The sequence below is a fragment of the Indicator indicator genome, chromosome 16, assembly GCF_027791375.1.
Source record: "Indicator indicator isolate 239-I01 chromosome 16, UM_Iind_1.1, whole genome shotgun sequence".
Taxonomy (NCBI): domain Eukaryota; kingdom Metazoa; phylum Chordata; class Aves; order Piciformes; family Indicatoridae; genus Indicator; species Indicator indicator.
Window position 1 is genome coordinate 16721708 of NC_072025.1, and position 18879 is coordinate 16740586.

Consider the following 18879-nt stretch of genomic DNA (forward strand, 5'->3'; position numbering starts at 1 on the left):
GTTGGAAAAGACCTCTAAGGTCATCGAGTCCAACTGTCAACCTAAGACCACCATGGCCATTAAACCATATCCCCAAGTGCCATGCCCATATGTTTCTTGAACACCTCAAGGGATGGTGACTCCATCATATCCCTGGGCAGCCTATTCTGGAAAAATTGTTTTCCTAATATCTAACTTAAATCTCCGCTGGCACAATTTCAGGCCATTTTCCTTCGTTCTATCATCTAAACCCCCACCTCACTCCAACCTCCTTGTAGAGAGGAGTTGTAGAGAGCAATGAGGTCTCCCTGCAGCCTCCTCTAGGCTGACAAATCCCAGTTCTCTCAGTAGCTTTTCCCTAGACCCTTCACTGTCTTTGTTGCCCTTCTCTGTACATATTCCATCAACTCAATGTCTTTCTTGTAGTGAGGGGTCCAAAACTGAACACAGTGAGGGGTGGCCTCACCAGTTACAAATACAGGTGCATCGTCACTGCCCTTGTCCTGCTGACCACACTATTCCTGATACTGCCCAGGATGCTGTTGGTCTTCTTGGCCACCTGAGCATATTGCTGGATCCTGTTTCTCAGTCACTTTTTGTCTTTCATGTCAGTGTATGCTTTAGCCTGCTCTTTGAGCAACAGCTCTATTCCTGTCCTCTTCTGCAGAGTCTCGTCATGACTGTATGGCAAATTATACCCTAAAAAGGTGTGCTGGGCCACATGAGGTGCAACATGTCAAAGATGTAGCTTTGTAAACCTTTTGTTGGCCAAGAAGTAAATTAGGATGTATCTGTATGATGGGGAGCCAGGGTCTGTCTATTGTTGGTCCAGGTTCTGCAGTATCTTATCTCTGGTGGACATCGTTTAGCATAATTGCTTTGCAAGACATTCTTTGTGTCGCTGAGCCAGAACATTGAGCATTTGTATTTCAGTGCTTAACTTGCTCTTCATTACAGGCTGAATAGCACCATCCTTTGCCTGTTACAGCGTGAGAGAGAGCAAAGACCCAGAAGGGCACTGTGTTAGGCACGAGAGGCAAACAGCCTCCTGCTCTGCCAAGCAGGGAAGTGTCACGGAGACACTGGTGACAATATGGTCTGGATCGGGAACTGCCGATCCCCTGTCTTCACCTCTGCTGGCTGTGCTGCCAAGGGGTCTGGGGCACAGCACAGCCCCCTCCCTGCCTGCTTACATGGGAGTAGAACATGAGGGAGAGGAGTGGAAGATGGAGGGAGAAGTGGAAGATGGGGGAGGAAAGTGGAAGATGGGGAGGAAAGTGGAAGCTGGGGAAGAGCAGAACATGGGAGGAGAGGAGTGGAAGATGGCAGAGAGGAGCGGATTTCTTGATTTGGTGTAAACTTCTGCTCTTGGGGTGGCAATGGCTGATGTGAAAGAAGCACTGCCCCGTGCTTATACAAGGTTTTGTTGCTACACCTCTGCAAAGGGAGATGAGGATGCAATCCACAAGGGGGTTGTGAAGTGGAGCCAGGGTTTGGCAGGCCACTGAAGGCATCACTGGAGTCTCTGAAGGCAACTTTGAAAGTCTGTAGCTGTGTTTGTGGCTTTGGAAATTGCATTCCAAGATCTTGATAGCAAAGCCTTGGGAGGCAACCCATGCCCCAGGATCTTGTGTTTCTCCAAAATGCTTGCACCCTGTAGTACTGTTGCAGCCCACTCTAACTCAAAGGCTCTGGGCAACCTGATCTAGTTGAGGATGCCCCTGTTTACTGCTGTGGGGTTTGGACTAGATGACCTTTGGAGGTCCCTGCCAGCCCAGACTATTCTATGATTTTCATCATCCTGTTAGCTCTTCCTGCTTCCGGTGGACACGCCGCTGACTTTGTCCTCTTTTCATTTTAGATTTTGGCCGTTCCTCTGAATTGGCATTTGTTGTGGAGCCCAGCGATGACATAGCTGTGCAGGAGCAACCTTTGATCCTCTACTGCCAGGTGGAGGGCATCCAGCCCATCAGCATCACGTGGCGGAAGAACGGTGTGACGATCGTGGACAGCGAGAATGCCTTTATGTTGGCCAATGGCTCTCTCTACGTCTCCCGCTTCCAGAGGGTCCGCGCAGATGGCTCCTCAGACGAGGGCGAGTACGACTGCATGGCGCAGAACCACTACGGGCTGCTGGTGAGCCGGAAGGCCAAGATTCAGGCAGCGAGTAAGTATGGGCATTGTCCCCCCCACACCTCCTGGGGCAGTCCCACAGGGGGCACTGGCTTTGCTGGGAAGCAGGAGGGCAGCGTGGTGGGTGCTGGGTGTTTGGGGAGGGAAATTAAAGAAAGGGAAGAGAAAAAAGAACCTGAAGCCGGTGTGGGCACCTGGATGGCATCTAATCCATTTAGCTGTCCAGAGCTAATCAGCCTTCTTGGGGAGAAAGCTAAAAGCCACCTTCTAGCAATAAATTGCATGTCTTGGAGGGGTAAGTTGCATTAAAGTCATGTGGTGAAGAAGTCTGTGATTTGTGTATCTTCTACAGTGGGTCTGGAAGCTCCTTTGCTGTGCAGTGTGGCTGGGCTCTGCTTGGCTGGCAGTGCTTTCCAAACCATAGACAAAGACCTTCTGAAGGTCATGGTTTCCTTCATTTTGTTATTTAAGGCAGGCAGTGTGGAGGCAGCAAGGTCTTATTTACTACCCGGCATGGCAGTGCCTTTGGGGGCAAGGCTAACAACACCAGACAGATTGTCTGCTGGGGGAGCCCAGAGGAGGAGAGAGATGAAAATGTCAGAAGGGAATGAAATTTAAAGGTGGGGGAGGAAGAATTACAGGGCAGTCTGTGACTCCAGCCCTGCACAATACCCAGCTTAGCCTGCTGCATCACCGTGGCCAGAGCAGTTGATCTTGTGGGGTCTCCTCTTCTAGAACACAGGTCTCTGAGAAGCGACTGAGGGAACTGGGGCTGTTCAGTCTGGAGAAAAGATGGCTGAGGGTAGACCTTCTGGCTCTCTGCAACTCCCTGAAAGGAGGTTGGAGCCAGGTGGATGTCAGTGTCTTCTCCCAGGGAACAAGAGGAATCAGCTGTATCAGGGGAGGTTTAGGTTGGACATTAAGAATAATTTCTTCTCCCAAAGGGTTGTTAAGCACTGGAATAGGCTGCCCAGGGAAGTGGTGGAGTCACCAACCCTGGAGAGATTTAAAAGCCTTGTGGATATGGTGCTGAGGGACATGGTTTAGTGGTGACCTGGTAGTGCTGGATTAATGGTTGGACTTGATGATCTTAAGTTTCCTCTAACCACAGCTATACTATGGGTTTTAAGATTCCTGCCACACAGACTGCTAGGTTCCCCCTTGCTGGCTCTGGTGGTTGGTTTGTGTTTGTCCCAGAACTGAGGGCAAAGCTGAGGTATCTTGGTGGGTTCTGACCCTGTTGTGTTGGTGACCAGTTTTCCCACGCACTGTCTGTGGGCTCTCGGGGTGCAGCTGCTGATCTTTTTTGCATTCAGAGGTCATTGCTGGGTGTAATTTATACATGGATGTGAAGACAGGTGTCGAGCATAGCTCTGAGACCTGGCCAAATGCTGGTTTGTTAGTAAGCTCTACTGAAGGGTTCTTATCTGGGAGGTGGCTACTACTCTTCTTTCTGTGCAAGCTACTTACTACTGCTTCTGTTGCATTTGTAAATTACAGACTGTTGCAAGGCAGGAAAAGTCTATGACAAAGTCTGGGGCTGAGGTTTCCTGCTTGCACTCCCCAACCTGGGGTAGAGGGTGGCTTTCTGAGTGCTCCCACCAGCTCCCTGCAGCACCAGGGCCGGCTGGCAGCCCACCAAGAGAACACTCCAGCCCTTGTGTATAACAATTCCCAAGTGCATGAAGTGGCCATCTGCAAACCTAGCTTTTCAGTAGTGTAAGAAGTGACATTGTCCAGGAGCCAAGGGCTTTGGGTCCGTGCCAGAGTAGCAGCTGGATCTAAAACTTGTCAGTCTTGTGGTGCTAAACCTTGGAGCACTTTTGATGAACGGCTCTGGCATTTATGAGCTGGGAGCTGGCTGAGGCACAAGCACTGTGTCAAACTTCTTGGACCTGTAAACAGGAGCCATGAGAGCTGGAGGAATTGCCTTTGGGGTAGCAGATTGTCAACAAACACTGTTACCTCTGCTCCAGCATCAGTATGGATGTGATGTGCTGGGTGTTCCTGAGTAGCATTTCCTTTTGTAGCCCTAGTTTTGTGTGAATTAAAACTAAAAAAGGATTGTCTTGAAAAAACTCTGGACTCTGTTCTAGCTTCAGGCTTGATTTCTTATCATCTCTGAGAAGAGGTCTGGGTGAAGTCAGCTTGGTGCCACAGGTGCCTGTGGATAATGGGAATAAAATGGGATGTTGTGGGCAAACGTAACCTGCTACTCCAGGCAAACTCCCTCGCTGTGCCTGAACCGCAGGAGCCTGCACTTGCACTTAGGACATGGCTTAAACGTAGATGAAATCTCCTAAGAATAAGTAACACTTGTACTTTCAAGCCCCCATGGCTTAAGGTGGTTACAGACAAGTAATCATGATTTTCCTTGCCCCAAGTCACGGTAAGCAAGTCAAACAAAGGAGAAGGTAATTATCCCCATTTTAGAGATGACAGGACCATCTCAGTGAAGAAATGGGTGCTGGCTGCCTGGGAGGAAAAGAAAGCCCAGGCACTAAGCAGACCTTTGCCAAGCTGAGTAAATACTGCCGGTGGGTAAAACCTCATCCCAACGCTGATCTCTTCTTCCCTCTGAGCCTGACATCTGAACACAAAAGCAAAGGAGAAATAAAAACCTTTCACAAACAAAAATCTTGAAAGTTGATCAAGGCCGTGCTACTGAGGAATAAAAGGGATCTGACAGACCGGAGCCCCTTGAGAGCTCTGCTGCACTTTTCGCTGTCTTCAAAGGCAGGCTGTTAGTCTCATATCACCATTACAGACCCTGGCTTTGTACTAGTGCTTGGAATATAATCTTCTTGGCTGGGAGGAATGTACATATTTGCATTCAGGAAATGTGGGCTGGATATCATGTTTTTTATGTTTCAAATTTACTTCAACACTTGGCGCTGAGTAAAATTGAACTGGAAGAATCTGCCGCTCTCAGCTGCCGCACGTGCGGCCCCGATGGCCTCGAGGTGCATCCAGTTTCCCCATGGAGAAGGAACTTCTTAAAACCTTCCTCCTAAAAACTGACTCATTAAATGTGTTTAACTAAAATTCAGGGGAATTTCTATATGTTCTTTTCATCATTTTACTCTCTTGAATATCTTTATCAATGATCTGGATGAGGGGATTGAAGGCACGCTCAGTATGTTTGCGAACAACACCCAGTTGGGTGGCAGTGTTGATCTACTTGAGAGTAGGAAGGCTCTACAGAGGGATCTGGACAGGCTGGAAAGGTGGTGTAAAATTCAACATGGGCAAGTGCCAGGTCCAGGACTTGGGTCGCAATAATCCCATGTATGCTTCAGGCTTGGGGCAGAGTGGCTGGAAAGTGGCCAGCAGAAAAGGACATGGAGGTGGTGTTTGACAGCTGTCTGAGCTGGTCCGTGCCCAGGTGGCCAAGAAGGCCAGCAGCATCCTGGCCTGTATCAGGAATAGTGTGATCAGCAGGACCAGAGAGGTGATTCCTACCCTGTACTCACCAGCACTGGTGAGGCCACACCTCAAATACTGTGCTCAGTTTTGGCCCCTGGCTACAAGAAAAACATAGAGGTGCTGGAATGTCCAATGTCCAATGCCCAAAGAAGGGCAATGAAGCTGTTGAAGGGCACAAGCCTTGTGAGGAGCAGCTGAGGGAACTGGGCTTGTTCAGCCTGGAGAAGAGGAGGCAGAAGAGAGACCATCTGGCTCTCTCTACAACTCCCTGAAAGGAGGCTGGAGCCAGGTAGGGGTTGGTCCCTTCTCCCAAGAAAGATGCACCAAGGGAGGTTGAGGTTGGATGTGAGGAACAATTTCATCCTCAAAAGGGTTGTCAAGCCCTGAAACAGGCTACCCAGGACAGTGGTAGAGTCCATCTCTGGAGGGATTTCAAAGCCATGTAGATGTGATGCATGGTTTAGTGGTGGACCTGACAGTGCTGGGTTAGCAGTTGGACTCAATTATCTTAAAGGTCTTTTCCAGCCTCCACAATGCTATGATTATTTTCTGTGGTTATTAACCAAAGGTACTTGGCAGAGGGAAGTGGACCTTGCCTGGTTTGTGGAATGGCAGATCAGATGCTAAACACATTGATAGTATTTTTGTAGTATAACCTTCTTTTGAGCAAGTACAAGTGTGCAAGAAGCATGCACATGACTGAGTTGGGTGGAGGCCCTTGTCCTTTCCACCCTCTGCTGAACCTGCCAGGCGGAATTTTTTCAGTTGCTGTTTCTGTGTCTGTTCAAACCCTGGTGTGTTAGTTTAGAAGGTTGTGGAATGCAACATGTTTTCATAATCTGATCAGGTTATTGAATACAGACCTTTTCTTTCTCCTAATGGCAGTTCCATAATTTCGCATGACTCCAAGCTGCCTTAATTAAAATCAGTTTTGTAGGCAGAGTGTTCTCAGGAGGCACTGCCTGGCTGTCTCTTCACAGCTCTCTTTGAGGAGCTCTATTTCCCTTGTACATGACAGAAGCTAATGCATGCATTTGCTGTCTGAGGATGAAGATACCCTCTGAGCAACAGTCATGGCTAGATTCCACTCCTTTGGAAGGTGAGCTTTCTCCTTGTCACCACCCTCTGCTTAACTTGGCCTTGTTTGACTCTGATCATCTTGTCTCATGGCATTTCCATCCCTTTTTGCCGATGTTGTAATTTGATGGAGCTGACTCCACATCATCATAAATCACAGCCTGGCTGGTGGAGTAAGACCCATTGATTATATCACTCAATAACAAGCAGTTACCACTAATTGGAAATCACCATCAAACTTGGTATCGGCTCAGGCTCTGCACGCATCCAGCCTGAGAGCAGCAATTTTCCCTGTTTGATCTGGTGCTATAAAAAAAATAACAACAGGAAAGAAGGAAAGAAAGTCAATTATGCAACTTCAAGCCAAAGAGGTTTCTTGAAGTTGGGTGAAATGGACCTGCCCACTATTTGAAGCACTGTGGGACCTGAGAATGGCTTTGGAGAGATCTGGGCTTGTAAAGATGCTTTCTTCATCCTGTCTTGCTGCAGGGGGAGTTTTGCAGCCAAGCAGAGCAGCATACATCCCTGTGCCCTTCTCTGCTCCCATACTCCCTTTCCGTCTTCATCCTGCCCCAAATCCCACTCCTCCATGCCACAGTGCCTGACCATCTACACCACTTACTCTGCCAGCAGGAGGGCAGGACGGATATAGCCCAGGCAAGACTGACATCAGGTCTCTTTTCTGCACTGATCCCAGCAGAAGCTCCTCTCACCCAGCCTGGGGCTAACCATCCTCTCCTCAAAACCAACCTCCAGGCCAAGGGTCTCAAGGTCATCTGCGAAACATAAAGAGAGGAGATCTGGTGCATTTGCATTCCTGCAAGTTGCTTCCCCTGCCAGACTGCCAGGAGGTTGGGAATTGCAGGGTTTTTAAAGCAGCAAAGATCTTCCCATCACTTCAGCTCCTCTGCACAGAATATATTCAGGGTTTAACCTGCAGCCCCCTTTCCAGGCTCTGGGGTGGTGGGAAGAGCTGCTGAGCCCAAATAATAGCAGCATTTATAAGAGTGTAGAGACAAGAAGGAAGTCTAAAAGGATTAAGGAGAGACAAAAGGGGCTGATTATTTTATGGGTCACAATACAAGGCATTAGAGTGAGATCACAAAGGGATGTAATTACAAAAGAAGGCCATACTGGGGGGATCAAACCAGGATTAGAGTGGGAAATGTTTTTACACAGTTTTGTTCCACTCATTATGAAGTTAGCATTTTAAATTAAGGTTTAAATAAGGTGGCACCAAAGTTGTCACCAAGGTATTTCCTGGGCAGTGCCACTGTTTGGATGTAGATTGTGAGTCTCAGCTCAAAACATCAAGGCAAACCTTAAACACATGGGTCTGCTGTTGTTTCTCTCTTGTACAGTATCCATGCTGTCAGCAGAGCCTTACCTACAGCCTGTGCTTAGATCAAGTGAACCTGGTTTTGTAGTTGGAAGCAGGATACTTTTGTGATATGTTTTTGTGGTGTGGAACATGCAGGAGGTGAAGGTATGCTTTTAAAGCAGCTGCTCTTGTGCCAGTTTGCAGCTCAGGAGATCCTGGTTGTGACACTCCAGGAACTTTTAGCTAATGGTTTCTTGCATTTCATTGGAGTTTAACCCCTGGGGTTACATGCCAATTTTCCTCCATCCACAAATGAGGTAATTCTCTTTTTTTTTATTTTATTTTTTTCAGTTGTGGCTCTGCTTGCATTTAATCCCCTTTCTTCTCAAATGTCGAAGGGCTCAGTCCTGATGCCAGTGATGTTTCTTAGGAAAAAGATACGGAGAAGCTTTTTTCCTCTGAGAGTGCTGGAGACTTGGAGCAGGCTTCCCTGAGAGGTTGTGGAGTCTCCTCTGCAGAGATTCCAAGCCCACCTGGACATTGTGATCCTGGGCAAGCTGCTGTGGGCACCCCTACTTTAGCAGGGGGTTAGGCTGGATGATTTCCAGAGGTCCCTTCCAACCCCCACCATGCTGGGGTTCTGGGATTCTGTAATTCTTCATCGCCTGTGCTTTGAATGCTGATGGCTCTTGGTAAGATCAGAGCAAGTTCTGTGCTTGTAGCTGTGGGTCTCAGAGGCGGAAAATTATCTGTGAGGAATTACAGCAAAAAACCCAAACCAAACAAACAGGAAAGAGAAAGAAATTAAGTGAAGCAAAAAGGCTGTGAGAGGTTTCCAGGGGATGGATGTGATGGGTGAGTGGGTTATTTCCCTCCATCAGCTCTTTTGGCTGCCTCTAGGACATGCTGGCTCACGTGATGCTGCCTCTTACATCTGTATTGTTGCAGTATTTGGCCCTGTGTGTGCTGCAAAACAAATGTACAAATATAGGAGTCACTGGGGGGGCAGATCAAAGAGATCTGACTGGGAATTTTAATAGATTTGCAGGATTAAAAGAGTTTGTCACGTCCCACCCTCTGCATTTCAGTGTCTGTAACAGCCAGGATTCATCCTGAGACTTGAGCACATTATAAGACCATATTTCTTTTGCTTGCTCATTTCAGAGCAGTGTGATAGTTATTTAAATATCATCTTGCACTTCTGCACGAGGCTTCCAACGTGGGTGCACCAACCCTAGCTCTGCCAACATTATCTCGCATATAGGAGGTTTGCACTGCAGGCAGTAATGTCACTTAGTCATTTCTAGAAAGCTCAGGGGAAATATATCAGAAGAATTTCATTAATGGCAGCACTGTTGAGTTATTTGTCTCAATTAACTCTTGGAGCACAGCTGAGGAAGTTCTGACATCTCCACAGCATGCACCTGCAGCGTGAAGCTGCTCCCCAGTCCCCTGCCTGCTTTTCTCACACGAGGTGATGCTCTGCTTGTACCTGTGTGGGAAGCTCTGGGCAGACAGCTCAGTGCCCAGCCTCATGTGCTTTTACGCTGCTTGTCCCTCTGCCTGCTGTTTTGTTCCAGCCTTTTCTTGAAGTGTGGGACCATCCTCCTGTTATTTGATTCAGGGGGGCAGGTCTCTGCTGCATTAGTCTTCTGCTCACAGTCATCAGCCTGGGCTCTCTTTAGTACTGTCACCTGGAGCAGCTCTTCATCTGCTTGGGCTTGTCTCAGCTTAAGGATTTGTAATGCCACTAGGTATACAGTTGATTTTCCAGTGGGGTAGTGATATGGTTATATGTGGGTTTTGCTGGCATTCTGCCTTTCAAGAGCCCCAGCTGGCCACAGTGTGGCCCATAATAGCCATGCACCAGCTGTGCCTCAATTTCCCCTCTCTGAATCCCAGGGTGGGTTTGCTGTCAGTACTGTCAGTTGGTTTAGCTGGGACAGAATCCCAGGCCAGCCATGGGCTGCAGGTCGTTAGCGTTTTGGAGTCAACCAAGGCAGCTGAGCTGAGTTGGCCACAGGTGTATCCCAGAACAGAACCATCCTGCTCAGTATAAAGGGGGAAGTTTGCTGAGGAGAGGTTCTTGCTGAAGGAGTTTCTTGCTGACCCTGCTTGTCTTCTCTCTCCTGCCATTGAGGGCCACCTTCCCATTTATTGTGACTTCTGTATGCTTGTTGGGCTGAGTATAACTTTATATTGGCATTGGGATCAATTTGGTTGTTTCATTAAGTCCCTTTTCATTTCAACTCACAGATCTTTTCTGTTATTCCTGATCCCCTTCTCTGCTGGGGACTGGTCATGAGGTGATAGAGCAGCTGCTACAGTTTAGCCCCAGATGTGGGCTAAATGTAGACAGCACAACCCTCTGACCTGCCCCCTCCCCCCCACCTTGTGGGGGTCAGGTTGCTATTTTATATTTCTTGGGCACCCGCTGTAACTGGGGATGGTGTTTCATCTGTGCTGTCCCTTCCCTGCAAGTGTACCAAGAGTTGAAGGGTGCACAATGCCTGGGTGAGAGAAGGGCTGGTCTTCTGCTCGTTGGCATGGCTGTGAGTAGGAATCAATTTCAGGGGCATTTGACCAGAACAGTCAATGGTCTTGATCTAGTGGATAACCAGTGAGTGAAAGGAAAGCACTGTGTCATTTCCCTCAAAGCTCTGGTTATGGTTGTAACACACAGTTACGGAAAACAGAAAAATATGGAAGTAAATAAAAGGGCACAGAAGCTGTAGAGAAAGATCCCTGATTTTTTTTCTCTTCTGTGCTGATCTCTGCCCACAGCAGCCTTCCTGCTGGGAGGCTGGGATGTGAGGACCTTACCTGGAATTTCTGGGGCCTTTGGATGCAGTATTGATAGAAGCAAGGGCAGACCTCACAAATCCCCTGTAATGAGTGAGTCCCTGCATGGGGCCAAAGCTGCTTTCCTAGGACTAGTGAGATGAGATCTGGAAGAGCTGCTGACTGGAGCTCCCTGACACCAAGGGATGCTGGATCCCCACTTCATGCACCGCCTCATTCGCTTCGGTTTTGGCTCTACCCACCATTGCTGTCCTGCTGCTGAGAAGGGAGTCTTCTCCCACTCCTCCTAGGCACAGCATATGGTTTTCAGAGAGGTTCTTGCTTTAAACCCAATTTTACAGTTGGGTTGACTGAGGCAAAAGGAGGTCAAACGATTCGCCTGAGGTCACTCAATAAGTGGCTCAGATTAAATCTCAACCCACGACGCTGCCCGTTCCCAGCGCTGGCTGTGCTGGCCAGACCAGATGGCCTTCTGAATGCAGCGTCAAGATCCTCAGCTTTTTCTCTACCTCATTGTTCCCCATTGTGGCCTTCTGAATGCAGGACCTTGAAAGTGAAAGTCATTTGGATTTGTTGAGTCCAAGTTCTGTTTAATGGCATGGATTTGCAGGAGAGGGTTTAGACGCACTGCTTTGCTGTGGAAGTTTGAATTTAAAAACAGGTTTACTTCTTTGCTTTGGTTTTGTGCTGTTAAAACTCTTGGTTTTTACTCCCATCAACTAAAATTGGTTTCCTCCCCTTTCAGCTGCCCTGCTGCTGTCTCACCAGGTGAGCAGGGCTTGCCCTGGCTTTGTACTTGTGCAGGTATCCAGGGGTAATTCCCTGAGAGATTTTGCTGCAACTTCCACATATCTCTGTGTGCAGTTTGTGCTTTCCCCCATAGTGTGGTCCTGGTATCGCACAAGGGTGTCAGTGCAGGGTGCTGCTGGATGGATGATGTCATGTGTTTGGATCTGCAGACTCCTGGTGTTAGCTCTGGAAACACAGATGGAGATGTTGACATCTCCTTCCTGATCTGCTGTTGCGTCCCATACATCACTGCTGATAGTGGCAAGGGCTACAGATGCTGTTAAAGCAGTGCCTTAAGTATCACAGTCTTAGTCTCCACTTTCTAGGAGCTGCCTGGAAAAACGTGGCGCTTCTGTGGGAAAGCAGGCAGGGAGATCCTCAGGAGATGCAGAACAGAGACCATCAGCCCAGGGAGGAGCGATGCTGGGATAGCTGTTCCTCCCTGGGGCAGGCTGTGGTCTCGGGGCAACGGAGAGTTCTCATGCACCCACACATCCCTCTGCATCCAGCCAACTCGCACTTGGGACCAGCACCACTTGTATGCCTCAGTAAGTTGGCACCTCTTGAGCATGCTTTGATTAATGGTGTTTTTTTGTCAGCCCTAAGAGGCCCCCATTATGTCCCTTTGATGCTGCATTTCGCACTTACCACAGTCACTGAGCTCAATGACTCATTTTCACAGGTCACGAAAGAGGGACAATGGATCAGGCCACACTTGGAAGAAACAAATGAAATTTTCCTACAACTGAGAGCACTAATTAAGAGTGAGGATCAATTTGGGTGTACAAAAGGAGATAGTTTTAGGTTGCTGGTGTGTAAATGTGTGGCCACGTTGCAGTAGCAGAAGAGGCTCTGTGTGCGTACTTCAGCTGCAGCATTGTGCTCCACTGCATTTGATCGATCCTTTGGTGCTCATTCATTGAGGAAAATCCAAACAGTTTCCTGCCTGTTGTGCCCAGGAAGGGCAGGAACAGCAAAATGCAGAATTAAATCATGGTTGATCCCTGTGAGATGTTTTTGACCAGGAGCTTAGTTCTCTAATTGTGCTGCTCGTCTTGAAGCACGGCACTGTGAATTGGCTGGTGGCTTTTGTGCGCGGTGTGTTGTGTTGTGTTCTCTCCCCATCTCTGTGGGCAGGATGATGTCCATTCTCATCTCAGCCCATGGCTCGCCTTTCTAGGGATTGCCCTGCTTTGCTGAGACTGCAGAGGAGTGCTCATTTGGAGGAGGTGACAAAGAGGGAAGGAGGATAGTGAACTCTCAAGGAGTGTCATGAATGCAACAGGAGGGCCAAGGAACAGCCAAGGTTGTGTAAGATGGGTTCATGGCCTCGCTGAGCATTGAAGAAACCTAATTCAGGTTGCCCAAGTCTTCATGTACAACAAAAACAAAGTCAGAGCTAATGTGTATTTGGGATAAGCAGGTTGCAAATTTGGGATAAGCAGGCCCAGGACCTCAAGCTGTGCCAGTCAGATCAGTCTGAAAATCGTTTTGATGATAGAAATATCTCATGTCTGGTTTTGGTTGTATTTGCTTTGGACAGAAAGGTAGGAACATTGTCTGGAGCACCCTTTTACCTTCTCTGGGGCCTGTGGGATTCCCATGAAGCAAAGGTTAAATTTGAATACAAACAGACTGACAGTACTGAGAACCTCTGGAATAGTCAGGTGGAAGTGGTAGTCCCCTGTTTCCCCTTGCTCCTTGGTGTGGTTTGCCCATTTCCAGTTTTATTCCCTGCAGCTCAGCATCTTCTCCAGAGGGCAGTGGGTTCTTCAGCCTTGGTCCAGGGGTTTGCTCTCATCCTGAGCTGTGCAATGACGTTGCCCTGAATGGCCAAACAATACAGCTGTGTCCCGTTGGTCCCCAGTGTGGCAGCTCTGAGGTGAGGGTGCATGCTGAGGCACTTTGTTTGCTCAGAGCAGCATCCACATCCAGCTCACCATGGTTTCCCACGGCAATGTGTAAAAAGGGGTGGGAGGGAAAGTCCTGACTGTCTTTAATTAGTGATCCTAGTGCTCAGGGGGGAGAGGAGAGGCAGGGCCCTAAGGGGTCAGCTTGAACTCTCTGTTGTAAAAAAAGGGAGATGAGAGAGAAGAAAAAGTCTTTGGATGCTGGACTGGCCATTTAGAAGATGGTAATGAAAGTAATCTTGGGGTTTTATGGTAGCCAAAGAAAACAGCTTCCTTGTCCCTTGGGACACCTGTGGGTGCTCTTAGACCATCACAAGACTGCAGGCTCTGCAAACTCCAGCTTCCCTAAATGACAGGTACTGGCTAATATTCTAAATACAGAGCCTGGGAGCTGTATTGCAGGTCCAGACTTGACCACTTTGACCAAAGCAGCATGGTGCTGGATGCCTTGGGAAGCCTGGCTCTGCTACTGCTGTCCTGTCTGACCTTGAGAAACTCTCTCAATGCCCTTGCATCCTGAGGAATCAGGGACAGTGGATTTGGTGCTCCCCAGCAACTCCCAGCCCCTTTGGGTTTGGGGGCCCACTGCCTACAGACTGCCTGTGCTGAGGTGGTGCAGGGGGCTCTGACCCCACTTGAAGCTGTCAGATCTGGTTACCAGCACAGGCAGCTCATTCCCACCACAGCAGGTTTGGGGAGGCCACTTCCCTCTGGGCATGCTCCTTGGCACCAATTGCTCTGTGGCTAATCGAGGTTGAGGAGTTGTGTGGACCTTGCATCCCTGCTGGCTGTCAATTTTTGTGAAGGTCGTGGGTCTGAGACCTTTGAGCTTGTACCCAACCATCCAAGAACCAGCCAGAAGGTTCAGAAGTTATTTTAGGGAGAGGTGGAGGTCCCTGCAGCATGTATTTACATGAAGAAGCCTCCTAAGTTTTAGAAGCCAATGTGGGTATAGGTGCACAGGAGGTGTTGGTGTTTCTGTGCTGGGGAACACATCCAAGCAGCTCTGTTCTAAAGCACAGTTTGCATCTGTTTGAAGCACCTCTGTGACTCATACTGCTGCGTCTCACAGGGACAACAGGATTTGTTCTCTCACTGCCCAAGAGGAGCCCGCTTAATTTTTCTTTTACTAAGTTCCCCCAAGAATGAGAGATTACCTGATCTTCCAAAAGCATTTCCAATGTGCAGAGAAGTCTGGATGACTCACAACTTTTAATTAGCTCTCCTGACCGAGGCAAGGATCCCTCCTTTCCTCCCTCCCTCCCTGGCAGAGAGGTGGTGATTAGAATTACAATGAAGATAATCCAAACTGTATGTGTAGGGGTTTCTGTAAGCGCAGAACAAAGCAGGACATCCATCTGGTGAGTGTGAGCCCATAATACCTTTCTGCTCATTTCTCCAGTGCAACAGGAGCTGCTTGGGACGGAAGCAGGCTCATTATTTTGGAAAGGCTTGCTGACACACAGAGCAGGGCTGCCTTGTAATCTCCAAAGCACTGAAACCGCTGCTCAGGAAGGAGCATTGCTTTAAGTTTTAAGTCTACCTTTGTATTTCTCCTTGTTAAAATCTGCTGCGATGAGGGATACCAACCTCTTCTGAGCCTCCTGTTAATTGGTGTGAGTGAGAGATGCTCGTAGTTTTAGCGAGGCTAATCAAAGCTGTGAAAGGAGTTCTGAATAGCACTAACTGGGAGCTGCACTAAGCTTGCCCTGTGATAAACATCCCAGCAGCAGTGAGGAAATGCTGTAGCTGGTGACAGCCTCTTTTAGGAGTGATGCTATTTCCCCTCACTTAATCTCCTTCTCTGTATTGGACAGAGCTCCTGCCTCATATTTTTGGCATCCCCTGATGTCTTAGCTTTGCATTGGGAGGCTTGCCTTATGCCACGGGATGTGCTCTGCAGCAGAGAAATGCTGCGTTGGGCCCTCAGCCATGGTGCTCCTTGTCCTTCATGGTCAGCTGGATTTTGCCAGGCTGCTCCAGCGTGGTGAGAGGATGGGTGCATTGTGGCAGGGCTGCCTTGGTGAGAAAGGAACAAAAAGCTGTTGTGGAGGAGCAGCCGGCGCTCCGTGCTGCTGCTCACCGCCATGCCGGCAGCACAAGGCATGCTTTAGCTCCTGCCATGGCAACAAGTTCATCCTCGGGCCAGGACAACGGTTGGGCTGGGTGCAATGTGGCAAGGCAGCCAGGAGATGGTCCAGCCTTGTGGCATCACCGGAGCGACCCAGGGAAGCAGGAGGGAGGGGGCAAGGTTTCATGGTTGCAGGATGCTCTGCTGCTTGTTTCTGACCCAAAAAGGACAGGTGAGCCACTGGGTGATCCTTTTGGGATTCTCTGCTGGGCAGCACTGATGTGCAGAGTCATGATAGCTCTTGCTCTCCAATGCCTTAGCTCAGAAAGGAAGATGGAAAGTTTATATCCCAGGCAATGTTGGTCAAACACAAGGACTCTGTTCCTCTTATTAGCTCTTCAAGCACAAAACCAATCCTCCCAGCTATCAGAGCTTGGCGCAGCCTTTGCTTAGAAGAAAATGTCTCTTCAAGCCTGGATCCCAATTGCTGAACTTGCCTCTGGCACCTCCTGGCAACCCTGCACAAGCCAGTGGGGTGCAGCTGGTGCAGCTCAAAGGAAAACTCTGATCAGCTGTTGAGTGACAGAGATTTGAGATGTCACGCCAAGGCTTCACGTTTTAATTTTTGCAATGCATGCTGTGAAATTCATAGGTGGAATGTTCCTAGGGAGCTGTCTTCCTGTAGGAAAAGAGCAAGGAAAGTGGAAAATAAAGTGTTATATTGACAGCTCCCAGCATTAAAAACCTGCCTGGAGTTTCTCTCCCCTCCCCAAATCAGAACACTGGTTCTGAATTCTCGATGTTAAAAAAACAAAACAAAACAAAAACACAAAACCAAAAACCCAAACAAATTAATTATTAGTCCCTTTAGGTCACCTACTGACTTTTAGCTGTTATGATGTACTCAGGTCATGTTTCTAGTGTTTATGGTTTGGGGTGGGGGAGGAGGAATAAGCTCGAAAACCTCTTGCTTTTAATGTAGCAGGAGCCAAGGTTGACAGAACTGGGACCTGCTGAAAGTTGAAGTTGGGGCTTCACGGCATTGCCAGACATCACAAGGTCCTTGATGACATGATGAGAGCTGGGAAAGTGGAATAAACTGATGAGCTTCTTCCATTCTGGTCCCTTGTCATGTAAATAGGCTTCAATCTGCATGTCAGATCCCTTGGGTAAGGCAGTCTAATAACATTAAAAGTAAGGCAGCAGAAACCCTAAGGTGTGTGTGTTAGCAATCTTTAAACAGGCAAAAAAATGCTTAGAGGAGTTTGGGTGGGATGAGTGGGGTCCTTGTTACTGCTCTGCTTCTAGTGCAAGAAGGTAACTGCTGTGGCTTTAAGGAAAGTACTTTAATGCTACATAAATATAATTGCTTCCATGAAACGTCTTTAGCCTCCTGAGGGAAGTTTGTAGTCTGGGAAGCCTTTAGATCTGAATGGACGACTCTGTAATTGCTATTGTTTCTGAGACACATTAGGAAGGTCGGATGCTGATCACTTCTGGCACGTTATGGAAGCAGTGTGATGGCAGCCCCACGCAGTGTGCCGGGGAGAGGGCATTAGTATGCATTTTGCAGGATGAAAGGCTGACAAATGCTTCAGGACTGGAAGTTGTGGGGGGGTGGTTTGTTGTTTTTTTTTCTTTCTCCCCTAATTAGATTGTGGGCTTGTGGATTTGATTTGGTTGTTAGGTTTGTGGGACTTTTTTTGGTGGTTGTTTTGATTTTTTTTTTTTTTTCCCTTCCCCTCCTTTTCCTGCTTGTATGCAGAGTGAAGGTATCTAATTTGTTGCAATTTAGGTTTTGGATAATGAGCTTGAAGGCAGCATCTCAGAGGAGCGTGGAATTGATGGGTTAGTGCATCAGCTCTGGCTAATGCAGTCTCTTGACTCTGAGAGGGTCCAAACCAGCTGGTTCAGAGAAAAGGGCAAGACAGGGCTGCTGAGAACAAGTATTTTTAAATTATTTTTATACTGATTAGTAAAACATGGGATGTTCTGATACATGGGAGGTACTTCCATCTTTGGATTGGAAACAGCTGTGCTTAAAAATCAGAATCTAGGCTGAGAGATCATTCCTAAGAGATGTTGAACTGTCTCCTGGTTTTGAATACTGTAGGCATCATGTTTGCTTCATGGCACAGGGGCCAGAAAGCCTGGGAGACAGCTCTGGCATGGTAAGCATCTAGTCAAGAGCTGCAAGACCTTAGCCCATCCTGGGGAGTATCCAGAGCTGGCTGGAAGAGCTAAGGCCAGCACTAGAGCTAAGCATGGCAGGCTGCTGAGTTCTATCACACCAGTAATCCCCCCTTCCAGATGAAACCCTGCATGAGGCAGGCAGGTCTGTATGGTTAGTTCAGCTCCTGTGTCTCGTTGGCAGTGGCATACTCATCAGCTTTGCTATTGTTTGCTTTGTTTTTTTGCTATTGATGTGCCTTACTGCCATGGCTCTCTTTCCAGAGGTATTGTTACTCAGACTGAGACATACTCCCTGGTGCAAAAACTGGCTCACTTGTTAGGAGCCTGTCTGAGCAAAAGCTGTGAGATTGCCCATTTTAGCTCTGTGTGCTGAGCTGGGCTTTGGCCATGCCAATGAATGTGTGCACAGCCTTCCTGCTGGATATTTCTTCTTTCTGTCTGCAGCTCATATGCTTTATCATTAGTGCTCAGGGCTGCACATCTCTCTTTTTCTAGCTTTGATAACACTGGCTACTGTTTAGGAGTGGTATCACTTTGTGATTAATTTGTTCCTTGGTCCTGCAAGAATATTTATCAGGTAGTAGCCCAAAAGGAGATGAATTGCTACACTTGGGTTGCATGAGAGTCTCCTCTAAAATGCTGCCCCTCCTCTCACCATTGCATGCGCAGCTCCAGCTTGTCTGCCCAAGAGAAGTCCTGAAATATTTGAGAGCTGCTGTCCAAAAGACTCAGAGAGAGCCTGGAAAAAAAAAATAGGGAGTTAGGTCCTTTATCATTGCCCTGTTACAGCACAAGGACTGATGCAAATGTATCCCTCATCTCTGCTGCACCATTAGCATCGTATCACAGAATGAAAAGTAATAACTTACTGATGCTTTCCCTTGAACATTTAGCCTCAAGTGGTAAATCTTGGTCTCACTTGGAATTTATTTTCATTCTGGAAGATTTTTACTGCCTTCAGAAACTTCACTTAGAAGAGTGGGTTTTTATGACTCTAAACTGTTTGGTTTTTTGAAGACTGTTTTTTCCCTGTGGGCTTTTTACATTTTGAGGAAAATGAGAGGAATCCTGTCATCCCTGACATACAATAGATTGTCTCAGATTAAGAACACATTATTTTTTCACCGTGAACACAATCCTGGCTCACTGTAATTTACTCTCCATCCTGGCATGCTGTT

The 18879-nt window shown here is 48.0% G+C and overlaps 1 protein-coding gene across 1 annotated transcript in view; it reads left to right on the forward strand.

Annotated features, from left to right (window-relative positions):
- Positions 1 to 1358: 1358 nt before the first annotated feature.
- Positions 1359 to 18879, forward strand: part of IGDCC3 (immunoglobulin superfamily DCC subclass member 3) — a 95228-nt gene continuing 77707 nt past the window's right edge. Inside the window, exons 1-2 of the mRNA XM_054387740.1 lie at positions 1359 to 1470; positions 1841 to 2146. Of these exons, the coding sequence (XP_054243715.1) occupies positions 1359 to 1470; positions 1841 to 2146 (418 nt within the window). The remainder of the gene's footprint in view (positions 1471 to 1840; positions 2147 to 18879) is intronic.